The 17,766-nt window shown below is 44.7% G+C and overlaps 1 protein-coding gene across 2 annotated transcripts in view; it reads right to left on the bottom strand.

The window, feature by feature from the left end:
• The window catches only part of PIGL (phosphatidylinositol glycan anchor biosynthesis class L), a 99,686-nt gene that overhangs the window by 11,109 nt on the left and 70,811 nt on the right, over nucleotides 1–17,766 (bottom strand). Inside the window, exon 7 of one of the 2 annotated variants that reach the window (XM_028089580.2) lies at nucleotides 14,027–17,461. The exons of the other annotated variant lie outside the window; for it this stretch is intronic. Within the exon in view, the coding sequence (XP_027945381.1) occupies nucleotides 17,363–17,461 (99 nt within the window). The 3' untranslated portion in view covers nucleotides 14,027–17,362. Of the gene's footprint in view, nucleotides 1–14,026; nucleotides 17,462–17,766 lie in introns of those variants that run through there. 2 annotated transcript variants of the gene reach the window in all.

Below are 17,766 nucleotides of genomic sequence, written 5' to 3'. Positions count from 1 at the left end.
TTTGACAGAGAGAGACACAGCGAGAGAGGGAACACAAGCAGGGGGAGTGGGAGAGGGAGAAGCAGGCTTCCCGCGGAGCAGGGAGCCCGATGCGGGGCTCGATCCCAGGACCCTGGGATCATGACCTGAGCCGAAGGCAGACTCGTTTAAGGACTGAGCCACCCAGGCGCCCCTGCCGCTTGCATTTTTAATGACATCGGGGTCTTTCCATATCAATACACGTCCTCATTATTGACTGTGATTTGGAATTGCATAGTATGGAGATAGTTTATTTAACTGGTTGGTTTTTCTCCACGGAAAATTGGGTTTCCGGTTTTTCCTTTCCAGTGAATATTGACAACGAACATTCTTTCCCATGCCTCTTTATACATTTGGATATTTGGGGATCTTTGTTGTATATCTTCTGCATTCACTAGAGGAAGGAAATGGTTCTAAAGACTCCCAAGAATTTCCCCAGATCAGCCTCAACTGGCTGAGTTAGTGGATATCCAAGTGATGGGAATTCTTTCAGATTCTTTTTTTCTTTCCTGAAATCAACCTTCCCTTTAAAGCTGGAGGCCCAAGGGCCGGTGCTTGCTTTTGTGACCCATGAGAAGCTCAAGGCTGGTTCCTCCATCCCCCCTCCCAGGGCAGGAAGAATGCCTCCCAGGGCAGTGGATATGCCTCCACTATGGGACAGTGTGGTTACTCTGGTTGCAGGCTAGCATACGGGTTCCCAGAGAGCCCGCTTTGGCTGTTGGCTGGCGTTTCCTTCCAAGCAGCGGCGCTCCCGCCACATGAGCATCTGCGCGGACTGGGCCCTGATCTACGGGAGAAGTCACACCTGAGCATTCTGAGCTCGTAGTCTCCGGTGAACACTTCAGAGAGAACCAGAGTTCTTTCCCGTATGACCTTGCCTCTTCCAAACGCCTCAGACCTCTCCCCAAGTGCACTTAATTAGACATGCTAATCGGTTTTTAATTACTGTCGATGCCACTTTCCATGTGGGTTTTTCTTATACTATCAGAAAAGGGACGGGAGCCCCACCGATGGCGGTGAGAATTGGCACAGCGGGGAGAAGCAGGAATCAGCCTTGACCAAGACCAAGACCTCTGACCGAACTAGAACTATGTTTTTTTCCCCAACCGCTTGTGGTCCTAAGAACATAAACATTCTGTAGCTTCCAGTGGCTATCCCATCTGTTCTGTCTCTCCACAAGGGTTGACATAGGGTCACTTTTCACAGAATTCACTGACTTTACACATTTCTTTTTTGCACCAGCTAACCTTGATGCTTTTTACCACCAACGGACTACATGGGTGGTCTCCAGGGAGGTATGTATCCTCCAGGAAATGCTCCATTGATCTGTGGGAAGAAAATGTTGGAATTTTAATTTATCCTTTTAAAATTTATTTTCTGTGTATGTTTTGTAATGTATGTATTAGCACTGAAAACATATATATTGTTTTTGGGGGGGATTTTTGTTCCTTTTTTTTAAGATTTTTTTATTTGTTGGGCGCCTGGGTGGCTCAGTTGGTTGAGCGACTGGCTTCGGCTCAGGTCATGATCCCGGAGTCCCGGGATCGAGTCCCGCATCGGGCTCCCTGCTCGGCAGGGAGTCTGCTTCTCCCTCTGACCCTCCCCCCTCTCATGTGCGCACTCTCTCTCTCAAATAAATAAAATCTTTAAAAAAAAGATTTTTTATTTATTTATTTTTGGGAGCGAGAGAGAGAGAAGAAAGCACAAGCTGGGGGAGAGACATAGGGAGAAGCAGGCTCCCCACTGAGCAAGGAGCCTGACTCAGGCCTCGATCCCAGGACCCCAGGACCATGATCTGAGCTGAAGGCAGACGCTTAACCGACTGAGCCACCCAGGCGCCCCTAGTTTCTATTTCTTGAGAATAAATGCATCACGTGGAATTGCAGACTCAAGGGATACGTACATTTGAATTTTTTTGATATACTGATTTCCAGAAGGTTCTACCATCTTGTGATTCTTCCAGCAGCATATATGTGTCCATACCCTCACCCACAGAACACTGGGCGTTATTATTTATAGAAATCTTTGCAAGTTAGAAAAGTGAAAAGTGGCATTTTCTTTTAATTTGTGTTTCTTTAATTAGTAGTGTGACTTATTTTTTCCCATTTATGGTGTGTGTGAGAGAGAGAAATACCTATTCATGTCCTCTGCAGTCTTCAATTTCCTTACTAGAAAACTCTCCCACCCTAGTCCAATCACCACCTTCAGTGAAAAATGGATTTTCTTTGGTTTTGTTTTTAATTTTTATTTTTAAGTAATTTCTACACCCAACGTGGGGCTCAAAACTCACAGCCCTGAGATCCAGAGTCACCTGCTCTACCGACTGAGCCAGCCAGGAGCCCCTGAAAAATGGATTTTCATTTTTGCTTTCATTGGCAAACTCTGGCTACTACTTCGGCTGAAGAGTTTTTCATGTTTACTAGCCATTTAGATTTGCCTGTTACAACATTTAAAAATTTTTTGTTGTGAAATACCTGTCTTTTCCTTTACATATCCTGGGTTTCCAGTCTGGCTGGGAAGGTCTACTCCACTCCAACGTATGTATGCATTTAGTCTCCGCAATTTCCTAAATGATATTTTAATATTTCGATTTCTACATGTAAATCTATAATTCATCTAGAATGTGTTTGGTTTTTTTTTTAAAGATTTTATTTATTTGACAGAGAGAGACACAGCAGGAGAGGGAACACAAGCAGGGAGAGTGGGAGAGGGAGAAGCAGGCTTCCCGCCAAGCAGGGAACCTGATGTGGGGCTCGATCCCAGGATCCTGGGATCATGACCTGAGCCGAAGGCAGACACTTAACCATCTGAGCCACCCAGGCGCCCTAGAATGTGTTTTTGTATTTGGTATAAGGTAGGGCGTTTTTGTCTTCTTCCAAATGCCTGATCGACCATACACATTTATTAAATGCTTTCTCACTGAATTAAAATGCAACCTTCATTGGGGTGTCTGGGGGGCTCGGTTAAACATCTGACTCTTTTTTGTGGTTTTAGATTTATTTATTTATTTTAGAGAGAAAGAGAGAGCATGAGGGGGAGGGGTGGAGAGACTCAAGCAGACTCCGCCCAGACACAGAGCCCGAGGCAGGGCTCAATCCCACAACCCTGACATTGTGACCCCAGTGGAAACCAAGAGTGGGGCGCTCAACGGACTGTGCCACCCAGGTGCCCCTAAGCATCTGACTCTTGATCTCAGCTCAGGTTTTGATCTCAGGGTTGTGAGTTCAAGCCCCGCGTTGGGCTCCACGCTGGGTGTGGAGCCTACTTTCAAAACAAAACAAAACAAAACAAAACAAACAAAGCCGAAAAGAAAATACCACATTTATCATATAGTAGTTCTCATATAATTGGGATCTGTGTCCAGATTTTCTCTTCTATTTTTTTAATATCTGTTGTGATTGCAGTGGGTTTATACATTTTAATATACAGAAAGGCAGGCCTCACATTTCTGTCCTTTTTAATATTTATATTTTGGCTATCTTTGACATTTCCTGTTCTAATATATTTTTTTAATTTTTTAAAAGATTTTATTTATTTGAGAGAGAGAGAACAAGCAAGGGGAGGGGCAGAAGGAGAGAGAGAAACAGACTCCTCGCTCTATGCGAACCTGGATGCAGGTCTCGATCCCAGGACCCTGAGATCATGACCTGAGCCAAAGGCAGACGCTTAATTGACTGAGCCACCGAGACGCCCCTGTTCTAATATATTTTTAAAATAATTTTATTCAGGTCCAAAGATAACCCATTGAGATTGTGACTGCAGATACATTAACTTTTTATATTAACTTTGTAAGAATGGTAACTTATATGTTTATATGTATAGAAATATAGCATGTTAAGTGTATAAGTTTACAAATTGAAACTTGTAGGTACTACAAATATTTGTTATCCAATTTATTGACTCTGTACAGCTTTTTAAATTATTTTATCAAGGAATGTGGTATGTATGTATGTATGTATTTATTTATTTATTTATCATCCCAATTTATTCAGGTCTTGTTTCATGTCCTTCAGTAAGTTTGTTTTAACTTTTTACAACTGTATATATATATATATATTTTTAAAGATTTTATTTATTTATTTACTTGGCAGAGAGAGACACAGCGAGAGCAGGAACACAAGCAGCGGGAGTGGGAGAGGGAGAAGCAGGCTTCCCCTGATATGGGGCTTGATCCCAGGACCCCAGGATCATGACCTGAGTTGCAAACAGACGCTTAATGACTGAGCCACCCAGGAGCCCTACAACTGTATATTTAACAGAAAAGCAGTAAGCACTGAAATTTGGTTAAAATACAAACAAGGTTTGCACTCTGTCATATTTACTTTGCATTTACCAGGCTAGCACGACAGACGAGTATCACCGGTTCACGGAGCGATGCCAAGTGTATTGTAGAGTATCCGTAGAGTGAACCAGAACACTTTAATGTAATCTTATGTTCACACTATTTCTTTTTTTAGTTTTTATTTATTCATTTGACAGAGAGAGACACAGCGAGAGAGGGAACACAAGCTGGGGGAGCGGGAGAGGGAGCAGCAGGCTTCCCGCCGAGCAGGGAGCCCGATGTGGGGCTCGATCCCAGGACCCTGGGATCATGACCTGAGCCAAAGGCAGATGCTTAACGACTGAGCCACCCAGGCGCCCCTGTTCACACTATTTCTTGAATGGAGATATAATTCACATACCATAAAATTCACCCTTTCCCGTCCTAGAATTCACTGGGTTTTAGTACATTCACAAGGTTGTCCAACCTCAACACATTTTCATCCCCCCATGTTCATTAGCAGTCACTCCTTTCCTCAACTCCCAAGACCTGGAAACCACTAATGTACTTTCTGTCTCTATGGATTTGCCTATTCTGGACGTTTCATATAAACGGAATCCTGCCATATGTGGCCTTTTGTGTCTGGCGTTCATTCAGCATCACGTTTCCAAAGTTCATCCTCATTGTGGTGTGTATTGGGACTTCATTTCTTTTTATGGCAAATAATAAAATGCTGTGTTTTGTTTATCTTTCCATCAGTTGATGGACATTTGGGTTTCATGAATGAGGCTGATCTGAACACTCGTTTACAAGTCTTCGTGTGAACACATGTTTTCAGTTCTCTTGGCTATAGACCTAGGAGTGAAATTCCTGGGTCCTACAGGAAATCTTGAAGTTACTAAGGAACTGTGAAACTGTTTTCCACAGTAGCTACACCATTTTACATTCTCACCAAAAATACATGAGGGTTCCCATCCCTCCATATGCTCACCAACTCTTGTTATTCAGTGTTTGTTAGTCTGTTTGTTTTAATCACAGCCATCCTAGTGGGTGTGAAGTAGTATCTCATTGTGTTTTTATTTGCATTTCCTTCATGACTAATGATGCTGTTGTGATTGTTGACCATTTGTATATCTTCTGGAAGAATTGTATATTCAGGTCTTTTGCCTGTTTTTTAATTAGGTTGTCTTTTTGTTGAATTGTAAGAATTCTTTATATATTCTGGACACTAGACCCTAATCAAATAAACGATTTGCAAATACTTTCTCCCATTGCATTTTCTGTTTTTTTTTAAGATTTTATTTATTTATTCATGAAAGACAGAGAGAGAGAGAGAGAGAGAGGTAGAGGGAGAAGCAGGCTCCCAAGAAGCAGGGAGCCCAATGCGGGACTTGATCCCAGGACCCTGGGATCATGATCTGAGCCAAAGGCAGACGCTTAACCATGTGAGCCACCCAAGCGCCCTCCCATTTCATTTTCTTGATAGTGTCCTCTGAAGCACAAGTTTTCTATTTTTTCTTTTGCTTGTACTTTTGCTGTCATATTTAAGAAACTGTTGTTGAGGCTCCTGGGTAGCTCAGTTGGTTAAGTGTCCAACTCGGTTTCGGCTGGGGTGGTGATCTTGTGGTTGTGAGATTGGTCCCCATGTGGGGCTCTGCACTCAGCCTGGAGTCTGCTTCAGATTCTCTCCCTCTCCCTCCTGCTCACTCTCTCTCTCAAATAAATAAATAAATAAATAAATAAATAAATAAAAAAAATCTTTAAAAAAAAGAAACTTGTCTAATGCAAGGTCAAAGATTTACATCTGTGTTTCCTTCTAAGAGTCTAATAGTTTTGGCTCTTACATTTAGGTCTTTGTAGTAATTTTTGAAATCAGGATGTATGAGTCTTCCAACTTTTTTCTTTAAAGATTGTTTTTGGCTTCCGAGTCTCTTGCAATTCCATATGAATTTTAGGATCAGCTTGTCAATTTCTGTCAAAAAAGATGGCTGGAATTTTAATAGTGATTATAAAATTTAGATAGACCTCATATCTTTTATGTTAAACTCATTTTGAGGCATTTTGCAGTTCTTGATGTTGATGAGAATGGAATTTTTATTTTTATTTATTTTTTATTTATTTTAAGTAATCTCTGCACCCAACCTGGGGCTTGAACTCATGACCCTGAGATCAAGAGTCACATGCTCTTCCAACTGAGCCAGCCAGGCACCCCTGGAATTTTTTTATTTTCACTTCTGTTGCATTTTTGTCAATTAAAGTAAATCTATTGATTTTTTAATAGCTTTTTTTTTAAGATTTTTTATTTATTCATTTGAGAGAGAGAGTGAGAAAGCCAGCACAAGCAGGGAGAGAGGGAGAGGGAGAAGCAGACTCCCCACTGAGCAGGGAGCCTGATGCGGGGCTCGATCCCAGGACCCTGGGATCATGACCTGAGCCGAAGGCAGATGCTTAACCGACTGAGCCAACCAGGCGCCCCGTAAATCTATTGATTTTTGCAAAGATGTCCAGTTGCCGTACAAATTTCCTCATTTATTATAGGAGGTTTTCAGACTGCTGGGTTTTGGTACATAGTCTTTATTTAAGTTGTATTCTTTTCTCCTGTTTTTCTTAAAAACTGTTACAGGAATAGTGACTGAATTTTATTAATCTTACAGCACCTCTAAAAGAATATGGTTTTTCTTCTTAATTTATTGGTGTAATGAATATGGGGATGGATTTCCCCAAGTGAGACGATTGTTACATTTTAGAATAATATCCTACTCCGTCATCGAATAGTATTTCTTTTGATGCACTGCTGGATTCAGTTTGCCAATATTTTCTTTTACATTTTTGTATCCATACCGGCATACCCCAGAGATAGTGCCGGTTGGGGTCCAGATTGCCCCAATAAAGTGAATATTACAATAAAGTGAATCAAATGGATTTTTTGGTTTCCTAGTGTATATAAAATTATGTTTACACTATATTGTAGTCTATTAAGTGTGTATTAACATCACATCTGAAAAGAAGTACACACCTTAATTAAAAATATTTTATTGCGGGCGCCTGGGTGGCTCAGTTGGTTAGGCGACTGCCTTCAGCTCAGGTCATGATCCCGGAGTCCCGTGATCGAGTCCCAGGATCGAGTCCCGCATCGGGCTCCCTGCTCAGCAGGGAGTCTGCATCTTTCTCTGACCGCCCCCCCCGTACTCTCTCTCTCAAATAAATAAGTAAAGTCTTAAAAAAAATACTTATTGCTGAAAAATGCTCACAATCATCTGAGCTTTCAGTGAGTTGTAATCTTTTTGTTGGTGAACGTCTTGTCTTGATGTAGATGGCGGCTGACTGATCAGGCTGGTGGCTGCTGGAGGTTGGGGTGGCCGTGGCAATTTCTTAAAATAAGACAACAGTGAAGTTTGCTGCATCAGTTGGCTGACTCTTCCTTTCACAAACAATTTCTCTGTAGCATTCGATGCTGCTGGATAGCATTTTATCCACAGTAGAACTTCTTTTAAAGTCAGAATCGGTCCTCTCAAACCCTGCTACTTTATCAACTAAATTTATGAAATATTATTTTCTCTCTCTCTGTCTTTTTTTTTAGAGGGGGTGAGGGGCGAGGGAGAGAGAATCTTAAGCAGGCTCCATGCCCTGATGCGGGGCTCAATCCCATGACCCTGAGATCGTGACCTGAGCCAAAATCAAGGGTAGGATGCTTCGCTGACTGAGCCACCCAGGCGCCCCAGTTTATGGAACATTCTAAATCCTTTATTGTCATTTTAACTGTCTTCACAGCATCTTCACCAGGAATAGATTCCATCAAGAAACCACATTCTTGGCTCATCCATAAGAAGCAGAAGCAGCCCCTGATCCGTTAAAGTTTTATGAGATTGCAGCCATTTGGTCCCATGTTCAGACTCCACTTCTGCTTCTAGTTCTCTTGCTGTTTCCACCAATCTTCAGTGACTTCCTCCACTGAAGTCTCAAACCCCTCAAAGTCATCCATACGGTTGGAATCAACTTCTTCCAAATTCCTGTTCATGTTGATATTTTGACCTCTTCCCACAAATCACAAATATTCCTAATGGCACCTAGAATGATGAATCCTTTCCAGAAGGTCTTCAATTTACTTTGTCCAGATCCATCAGATGAATCACTATCTATGGCAGCTACAGTCTTATGAAGTGTATTTCTTAAATAAAAAGACTTGAATGTTGAAATGATTCCTTGATCCATGGGCTGCAGAGTGGATGTTGTATTGGGCCTGAACACAACATAAATCTCACTGTCCATCTCCATTGGAGCTCTTGGGTGTCCAGGTGCATTGTCAACAAAGCAGTAATATTTTGAAATCTTTTTTTTCTGAGCAGGAGGTATGAACATTTGGCTTAAAATACTCAGTAAATCATGTTGTAAACAGATGTGCTGTCATCCAGACTTTGTTCCATTTGTAGAGCATAGGCAGAGTGGATGTAGCATAATTCTTAAGCATCCTAGGATTCTAAGAATGGTCAATGAGCACTGGCTTCAACGTAAAGTCACCAGCTGCATGAGCCCCTAGCAAGAGAGTCAGCCTGACCTTTGAAGCTTTGAAGCCAGGCGTTGACTTCTTCCATCTAGCTACGGAAGTTCTAGATGGTGTCTTCATCTAATAGAAAGCTGTTTCATCGGCACTGAAGATCTGTTGTTGAGCGTAGCTTCCTTCATTAGTTATGTTAGCACGATCTTCTGGAGAACTTGCTGCAGCTTCTACATAAACGCTGCTTCCCTTGCACTTTGATGGTATGAAGACGGCTTCCTTCCTTAATCCTCCTGAACCAACCTCTGCTAGCTTCAGACTCTTCTCCTGCAGCTTCCTCACCTCTCAGCCTTCACAGAATTGAAGGGAGTCAGGGCCTTGCTCTGGGTTAGGCTTTGGCTTAAGGGAATGTTGGGGCTGGTTTGACCTTCTCTCCAGACCACTAAACCTTTCTCCACATCAAAGCCTGCTTTGTTACCATTCATGTGTTCACTGGAGTGGCACTTTTCCTTTCCTTCAAGAACTTTTCCTTTGCATTCACAACTTGGCTCACTGGGCCGGGAGGCCTCGCCTTCAGCCCTGTCTCAGCTTCTGGGAGGTCTTCCTCACTAAGCTCAATCATTTCTAGCTTTTGATTTCAAGTGAGAGACATGGGACTCTTCCTTTCTCTTGAACACTGACAGGCCATTGTAGGGTTATTACTTGGCCTAATTTAATATTGTTGTGTTAGGGCCTCACCAAAGGGAGGGTGAGAGACGGAGGACTGGCCAGTCAGTAAGCAGTCAGAACATACACAACAGGTATTAAGTTCACCATCTTATAGGGCGCGGTTTGTGGTTGTCCCCACATAATTACAGTGGTAACATCAGAGATCACTGATTACATATCACCATAACAAATATCACAGTAATGAATCTTTAAAAAAATCTATTACAGTGGTGCCAGGGTGACTCAGTTGGTTAAAGCATCTGATTCTTGGTTTCGGCTCAGGTCATGATCTCGGGGTCGTGGGATCGAGCCCCGTGTAGGTCTCCATGCTCAGCACGGAGTCGGCTTGAGATTTCTTTCCTCCTGCCCCTCCCCCCCCACTCTTTCTCTCTCTCTCTCTCAAATAAATAAATCAATCTTTAAAAAAAATCTGTTATAATTACCTGTCTAATTTTTCTATGGTTATTGGGTCTGTTCTCTTTTACTTTTTCAATACATTTTAGTCATATAAAATTCCATGAATAAGGTGCCCTACCATTGGACATAATCCAACTGTTGTCCCCTGCCTAAATCCCTATTCTCAACCGTGGGCCGGCCAAGGTGTACCGCAGTGTGAGTTTGGAAGGGGATTTGGAGGTGACCACCTCTTAGGGACTTGCTCAGTTGGAGAGCATTTTTTACTTTGCAAGGGACAAGTGTGAGGCTTTCCAGTGGAAAGAAACAGCCACCGTCAGTCTGTCCTGGGGTCCAAACCCTACACAGAACCTGGCTCATCTCCCTTCCCTCCCACCCCTGCCTTGCAGTTGGCTCTGAGCCTCCTGCTGAGCGGGTGCCCCTCCCTCCCTCCTAGGAACCCGGATGATGTGGTGCTGTGTGACCTGATGCTGAGTCCCTAGAAGATTAAAAAGTACTGGTTTTCATTAATCTTGCAGTGATGCAACCCCGCATTTTATGGAATTGAAATGCTTGGACCCCATTTATGACATTATGGTAGAGTTCAGCGGTAGTCCAAAATTTATGAGGAAGTCATCCATTTCCTGCAGATTTTCAATTTTGTTGCATGGACTTGCATTAACATCTCATAAATTTTTCCATCTTTTCCATTTTTTTGTGACTGCAGTAGCCATTCTGTTCCTAATAATAGCACTTGCATTTTCCCTTTTTCTGAATTGGCTTTGCCAGGTGTTGGCTTATTTGGTTTTTCAAAGAAAACTTACTTATCTTTCCACTAGCTTTTTATTTATTTTTCTCTTTCATTTGTATAAAATCCCTCTTGCTACTTTTGCTTGGTTTATATTATTGATTTCCTTAAATTGAATCACGTAGTTCACTAATTTCAATCTTCTTAAAAAACAAAAGAGTGCAATTTACCTGAATATAGGTCCCATACAAAGTGTAATTTTTATTACCTTCTAGATAATTTGTAATTTTCTCTTTGATCTGGAGGTCATTTTGGAGGACGTTTCTTGGTTTCTAAGTAGAGTTTTTGGATCATTTTACAAACTTTTTTAAAAAAAGATTTTATTTATTTATTTCAGAGAGGGAGAGAGAGAGCAAGCATGAGTGGGGGGGGTGGGGGGGATGGAGAAGCAGACTCCCTGCTGAGCAGAGAGCCTTATGTGGGGCTGGATCCCAGGTCACTGAGATCATGACCTGAGCCCAAGGCAGTCGCTTAATTGACTGAGCCACCCAGGCACCCCTCATTTTATAAACTTACTGAAATCTATTTGATTATGATAAAAAATGTGCAAAATCTACTTGGGGAAATTTATTAGGGATTTCTCAGGGGCCGATCAATAATTGAATTTTGTAAATGTTTTATACCTAAGAAGTGAATGCTGACTTTAAGTGCCTTATATTATCCAAATGTTGTGTCTTTACTTTTTGCCAACTTGATTTGTCAACATTCTGAAAAAAATTAAAGCCTTCCATTATTATTTTGGGTTGTTTTTTTTTAAGATTTTTATTTATTTACTTGACAGAGAGAGACATAGCAAGAGAGGGAACACAAGCAGGGGGAGTGGGAGAGGGAGAAGCAGGCCTCCGGCAGAGCAGGGAGCCCGATGTGGGACTCGATCCCAGGACCCTGGGATCATGACCTGAGCCGAAGGCAGGCGCTTAACGACTGAGCCACCCAGGCGCCCCTGTGGTTTTGTTTTTTAAATAAAGAACTGGGGAGGGGGAGGCACCTGGGTGGCTCAGTCAGTTAAGCGTCTGCCTTTGGCTCAGATCATGATCTCAGGGTCCTGGGATCGAGACCCGTGGCGGACTCCCTGCTGGGCGGGCAGCCTGGTTGTCTCTCCCCCTTACCCCCCCACTTTTGTTCTCTCTCTCAAATAAATAAATAAAATCTTTATTTTATTTTTTAAAAGATCTTATTTATTTAACAGAGAGAGAGCAAGCACAAGCAGGGGGAACAGCAGGCAGAGGGAGAAGCAGGCTTCCCGCTGAGCAGGGAGCCCGATGCCAGGCTCGATCCCAGGACCCCGGGATCATGACCCGAGTGGAAGGCAGATGCTTACCTGACTGAGCCACCCCGGCGCCCTAAATAAAATCAAGTAAAGAACTCGGATTTCTGAGAGTTTCTTGCAGGTATCTGGCTGCTATGATACTTGGTGCATCTCTTCTCACGGAGTGACTCTGGTTCCCGTCTAAAATATCCCCGATTGTTCAAGGTTTAAGATGCTTGGATGTGTGTTGTCACTCTCTCGTGTGCCTTTGCTTGGTATATGGTAAGTGACTCATCCTTTTATTTTTAGCCACTTTGTCACTTCTAGATGCTAGATTTTGTTTTCTCAGTTTTGGCAAGGAAATTATCCCAATTTTTTTTTTTTGAAGTAACTGATACCTGATTTGATTCTTTTTATATCATTTCCATTGTATTTGTTACTCTTTATGCTTTGTTTCCTGTCTTCCTTTTTTTTTTCCCTACTCATGCAGGTTTGTAAGTTTCTTTTCATTTCTTCTTTTCTCCTTAGTTAATTGGGATTCTGCACTGTTCAGCAGGTGGTGACCTTTCCTGTCCCCCAAACCCAGACGGAGCCCCCAGACTTGTCTATGTCTGCAAGATGCTTCTCCTCCAGAGCTTCCCCTTGAACCCAGGGGAGACCTTTGCAATATTTTTATCCCCTCCCCGCACTTGAAATCTAGGATTTTGCAGCACACGTGTGCATCTTTTTATTTTATTTTATTTTTTAAGGTTTTATTTATTTATTTGGGAGAGAGAGCACCTGCGGGGATGGGGGGGTGGGGGGAGGGGCAGAGGCAGAGGGAGAACCGGGAGCCCGGCGGGGTCCCTCCCAGGACCCTGAGATCAATGGACTGAGCCACCCAGGCGCCCCCGTGTGTTTCTTTTAAAAAGTCACCGCTGTCTAGAATATGGTGAGCCCTTCTGATGCACTGACTCAAGTCTCTTTCAGATTATGTAAATTCTCCTTTATTATCCCCCATCTGTAACTATTTCTCCTTCTGGAACGCCCATTATTCACATGTTAGGTCTCCTGGATTTTCTTTTTCTTTTCTTTTTTTCCCCTTAGATGTATTTTTCAAGTCCCTTTTCCATCATGATTTCCATTTCCGAGCTAAATGCCCTCTGGGTTCTGAGATATGTCTTCTACCTGATGTTCCAGATTACTAATTTGGCCACTCCTGAGAAAAAGCCTTTTTTTGTCTGGACCAGGACCTGAGCTTTCATTGTTGTTTTTGATGAAGTCTCCCATTAACTGCTCCTGCAGAGCCGGCTGCCCACTGCAGGTGGGACTTCCTTTCCCTCTCCCAAGGTTCCCCTTTCGGACTGGATCTGCTTATGCTTGGTGTGGAGCAGTGAGCGGTGGGAGGCCAGGTGGTTTCTGTTCTTCTGGGCCAGGGCAGAGAACTGGCAAACCACGGGCCCTCTCTTCAGCCCCCGTGAGGGGCCCGCAGGTCTCTCTGACACGGGGTGACCTTCCCCCAGCCGCAGGGAACAGGAGCAGCTCGCCCACCCCGAACCAGCCAGCCTCCCAGGACTCTGGACGAGTAGAGACAGCCGCTTCCTAGGGAATTCTTGGTTGAGATCGTGTGTGTGTGTGTGTGTGTGTGTGTGTGTGTGTGTGTGTGTGTGTGTGGTTGGCCCCTTCCTTCCCTCCCCTTTGCCTGCCTTCCCCCCTCCTCACGCCCCCCGCTTCCTTCCTTCTTTTCTTGCTTTGCTCCTTGAAGAAACCACCAACATCTGATCTTTGCTCTAGGCTTCAGGGCTGTTGTACAGTTTGGCAGGTTGTTAACTATACAAGTGCGTGGCTCAGGGGGCAGAGTTGGTGGCCCGAGCTCCTCTCACCAGGCTGTGCTCTGGTGAGGGCGGATGTCTGCCTGGGGGAAGGGCTGCTTTCTGACAATTTGCACAGAGGTGTTCTTGCCAAGTGTCCCCAGGGCTACGCTGCCCACGGAGGGCACCTTTCCCTAACCTGAGCGAGGCTTTGAGGGGCATCCTTCCTTCCCGTGCTGCTGCCCAGTGCTCTTTCCAGGCACCACGGAGAACCTAGCTCTGTTCCCATTGGGAACCCGGAAGGGAGCCTGCAGCTTTAGGAGCCCCAGGCTCTGCAAGGCCCCAGAGGGTGTCGGGATGGAGAGAGCCAGGGAGGGGGAGCTTGTCCTCCAGCAACGGGGACGGCATCCAGCCCCGGGCAGCAGGAAATAAAAACGTTAGTTTGTTTTCATTTCCACCTAGAATTTTACTCAATTTATTTACAAAGAAATAGCCGGCCTGTGCAGTAAAACAAAAGCAGAAAATAATTCCAGTCCCACCACTCAGAAGCAACAACTATTGATGGTTCTACAGAGCTTTCTAACCTCTAAGATTTGAAAGTATTTCTGAATAGGGAATATATTATGTGCATGGTATAAAATTCAAAAGGGACCAGAAAAGGTCTCCTTTCCCCTGCTCCCACCCAACTTCCTTTTTCAGACAAGCAGTTACCAGAAATAGCCCATTTATTTACACGCAATGGGATGTGTAGACATATATATTTTCCCCCACAAATGGTCACATTTCCTTTTTTTTTTTAAGATTTTATTTATTTACTTAACAGAGAGAGCACAAGCAGGGGGAGCGGCAGGCAGAGGGAGAGGGAGAAGCAGGCTCCCTGAGGAGCAGGGGGAGCCCAGAGCAGGGGGAGCCTGATGCGGAACTCGATCCCAGGACCCTGAGATCATGACCTGAGCTGAAGTCAGATGCCTAACTGACTGAGCCACCCCGGCGCTCTTGGCTGTACACATTTTTTTAGCTTTACATTATATCAAAAGTGTTTAGGGGCGCCTGGGTGGCTCAGTCGTTAAGCATCTGCCTTCGGCTCAAGGTCATGGTCCCAGGGTGCTGGGATCAAGCCCCCGCATCAGGCTCCCTGCTCCGCGGGAAGCCTGCTTCTCCCTCTCCCGCTCCCCCTGCTTGTGTTCCCTCTCTCGCTGTCTCTCTCTCTGTCAAATAAATAAATATTTTTTTAAAAAGTGCTTAATCACATCAAAACTATTCATAAACAACAATAAAATCCTTTAAAATTATAAATGTTCACTTTAGAAAGATGACCTTACTAATTAGTAATTACCTCTTTAAAAAAAAAATAAAAGCAAGCTCTACACCCAATGTGGGGCTTGAACTCAAGATACCCCAAGATCAAGAGTCTCATGCTCTACCAACCGAGGTAGCCAGGCACGCCGGTAATTACCTTTTGGATATACATCTCTGTATATCTATTGCCCTCTCTATATACACTTTTATGTGTATGTATACACACACATATTTATTTGTGTGTGTATGTTTATTTTACTAAAATGAGATTGTACCATTTTTTTTTATTTTAAAGATTTTATTTATTTGACAGAGACACCGCGAGAGAGGGAACACAAGCAGGGGGAGTGGGAGAGGGAGAAGCGGGACTTCCCGCGGAGCAGGGAGCCTGATGTGGGGCTCGATCCCAGGACCCTGGGATCATGACCTGAGCTGAAGGCAGACGCTTAACGACTGAGCCACCGAGGCGCCCGAGATTGTACCATTCCTAACCTGCTTTCTAAAATTTACTATATCATAAACACTCTTCCTTGTTACTAAATATGATTGCATCCCTGGATTTTTCAAATTGTGTTATTATAAATAATACTGTGATGATGTCTGTATATATAATTATAATTTTAATTTTTAAAGTATTTCCTTAGGTCACAGGGTTTGGGTATTTTATAAGCTCTTTTCTTTTCTTTCTTTTTTTTTTTTTATAAGCTCTTAATACATATTGCGACTTGCAGTCCGGAGAGGCTGGTCCAGTGCCTGTATTCTCAGGAACAGGACGGGAGGCAGCTTGTCGTCCCACCCCCAACCTAGCATCAGCGGCTGCTTTTTTCTCACAGTTTCTATGGAAGCTATTAGGAGCTATTGACAGATTTTCAGTAGGCAGATAACATAACCGGACTTGCATTTTGACTCTAGCTTCAGGGCCTGATAGCTGGGTCAGTCCCATTTGGCCCCTAGGAGGCATTCGAGAGAGGACGTCTCTAACCTACTGCTACTGAGCCCTGCATCGGGCTTCCTGCTCAGTGGGGAGTCCGGTTCTCCCTCTCCCGCTCCCCCTGCTTGTGTCCCCTCTCTTGCTGTGTCTCTCTCTGTCGAATAAATAAATAAAATCTTAAAAAAAAATAACCTGTTGCTATAGAGACAGCAATGCAGGCCTTCCTCCAACGGGCGGAGACGATACTCCCTGGACAACACATACCAGGGGCCTTTTGTGTCAGGACTTCAACTTCTGCGAGTCCCTCTGCGTTAGGCCTGCGTATTCTGTAGATCTCAGAACACCAGCCGCTCATCCTTCCTGAGCCCTGACTGCGCGCCAGACCCTTCACTGGGCGCCCACCAGGCTTCATCTCCTCTCAGGTTGGTACCATGATTGTGCTCCATTTTGCACACGAGAGAATTGAGTCAGAGAAAGTTTAAACACCTTGTCCGTGGCTACGTGGCTGGTAAATCTGGCCTCATACCAGTATGTGAAGCCTGTGCCCTTGACCGCTGAGCTTGCCTGCCTCAGGCCACTTCCCTGGGCTGTTAGCTGGACCACCGGCGTAGCTTCCAAGCCAGATGCCTCAGACTGCTTTTGTCTGTAGCACAATTTTAAGACATCAGTTTTTTGAGTGTTAAAAAAAGACAAAAACAAAAAAACCCCACACACATGACTTCCAGATTTCCCTTCCTATTTCCTGCTTCCCTCAAAAGACTGGGAGCTGAGATATTTGATTGTAAGCTCCTTCGGTGCAGGGCCCACATCCTAATAGTCTCAGTAGGAAATGCTGGGCATCGTGGTCAGACTTTGGGAGCCCCAGTCAATTTAACGACTAGTGATGTTAAATAGAGAAGTCTCCCCTGGATTCAAATCTGATACAGAGGCCACAGTGTGAATCAAAGGAATCATGGTTGAACTCATTCAGTATCTAGACTGTTCGTGTGTGTGTGGTGAGCCAGCTTTGGAAACAACATAAAAATACAGCATCGTGGCACCTGTGGAGTGATTTCAGAGTACTTTCAGGAGCATTTATAATCATAGCAGGCTCTGTGCTAGGTGTCAGACATACATTGTGCCATTATGGAGCCTGTTTTCCAGCACTTGAGAACCTGGCAGGGAAGCGATTATTGTCCTGGGGTTGGTTTGGTTTGGCCTGCTGCGGAGGAAGAAGCGGACGTTGGGGCAACCCACCGGCCTGCACGGCCGCCCCTTTGCTGGAGCCTCACAGCGCGGATCGGCAGAGCTCTGGAAGGAAGGCCTCCCGTACACACTGGGCTCTCCTTTGGTTCAGGCTGCTCAGCCGGCTCAGGCTTCCCGGTCTTCGCTTCTCCCCGTGTTCCTTGGACCAGAAGACTCCGCCAGGCTTCAGAGGAAGTGCAGGGAGTTGATTCTCATGTACCTAGAGAAGAGCACGTAGAGGCGGCGGAACCAGAGCAGTTGGCTTCGGTGGCAGGACATGGCTCTCTAGGGGAAGCAGAGAGGGCCGGTCACGGAGCTGCTTCGCTCCTTCTTTCCTCACCTGAACTTCCGCCTCCCACGAGCACACCGGGTGCTGTAGCCCACTCCCGCTTCTCCCTGTGACGCCAGAACCTCTGCGGATGGGCCTCCCATCCCTGCCTCCCCTGCCCCATCTCTGACCCCCAGCCCGGGGACAAAATCATGTGACGCTAATGGCGGCCACGGCACGCGGTCAGTCTCGGTGCATTAGGTGGATTTAGACCGCACAGCTGGCGCCTGAAGCCAGAGCCGCGTGAATGGCCCCGAGCCCA

Source organism: Eumetopias jubatus, unplaced genomic scaffold, assembly GCF_037043125.1.
Source record: "Eumetopias jubatus isolate StellerSeaLion01/CBP00866 unplaced genomic scaffold, mEumJub1_p1.0 scaffold_10, whole genome shotgun sequence".
NCBI classification, from domain to species: Eukaryota; Metazoa; Chordata; class Mammalia; order Carnivora; family Otariidae; genus Eumetopias; species Eumetopias jubatus.
The sequence above is the reverse complement of the archived record's forward strand: the minus strand, read 5'-3'. Positions and strand labels throughout refer to the sequence as shown.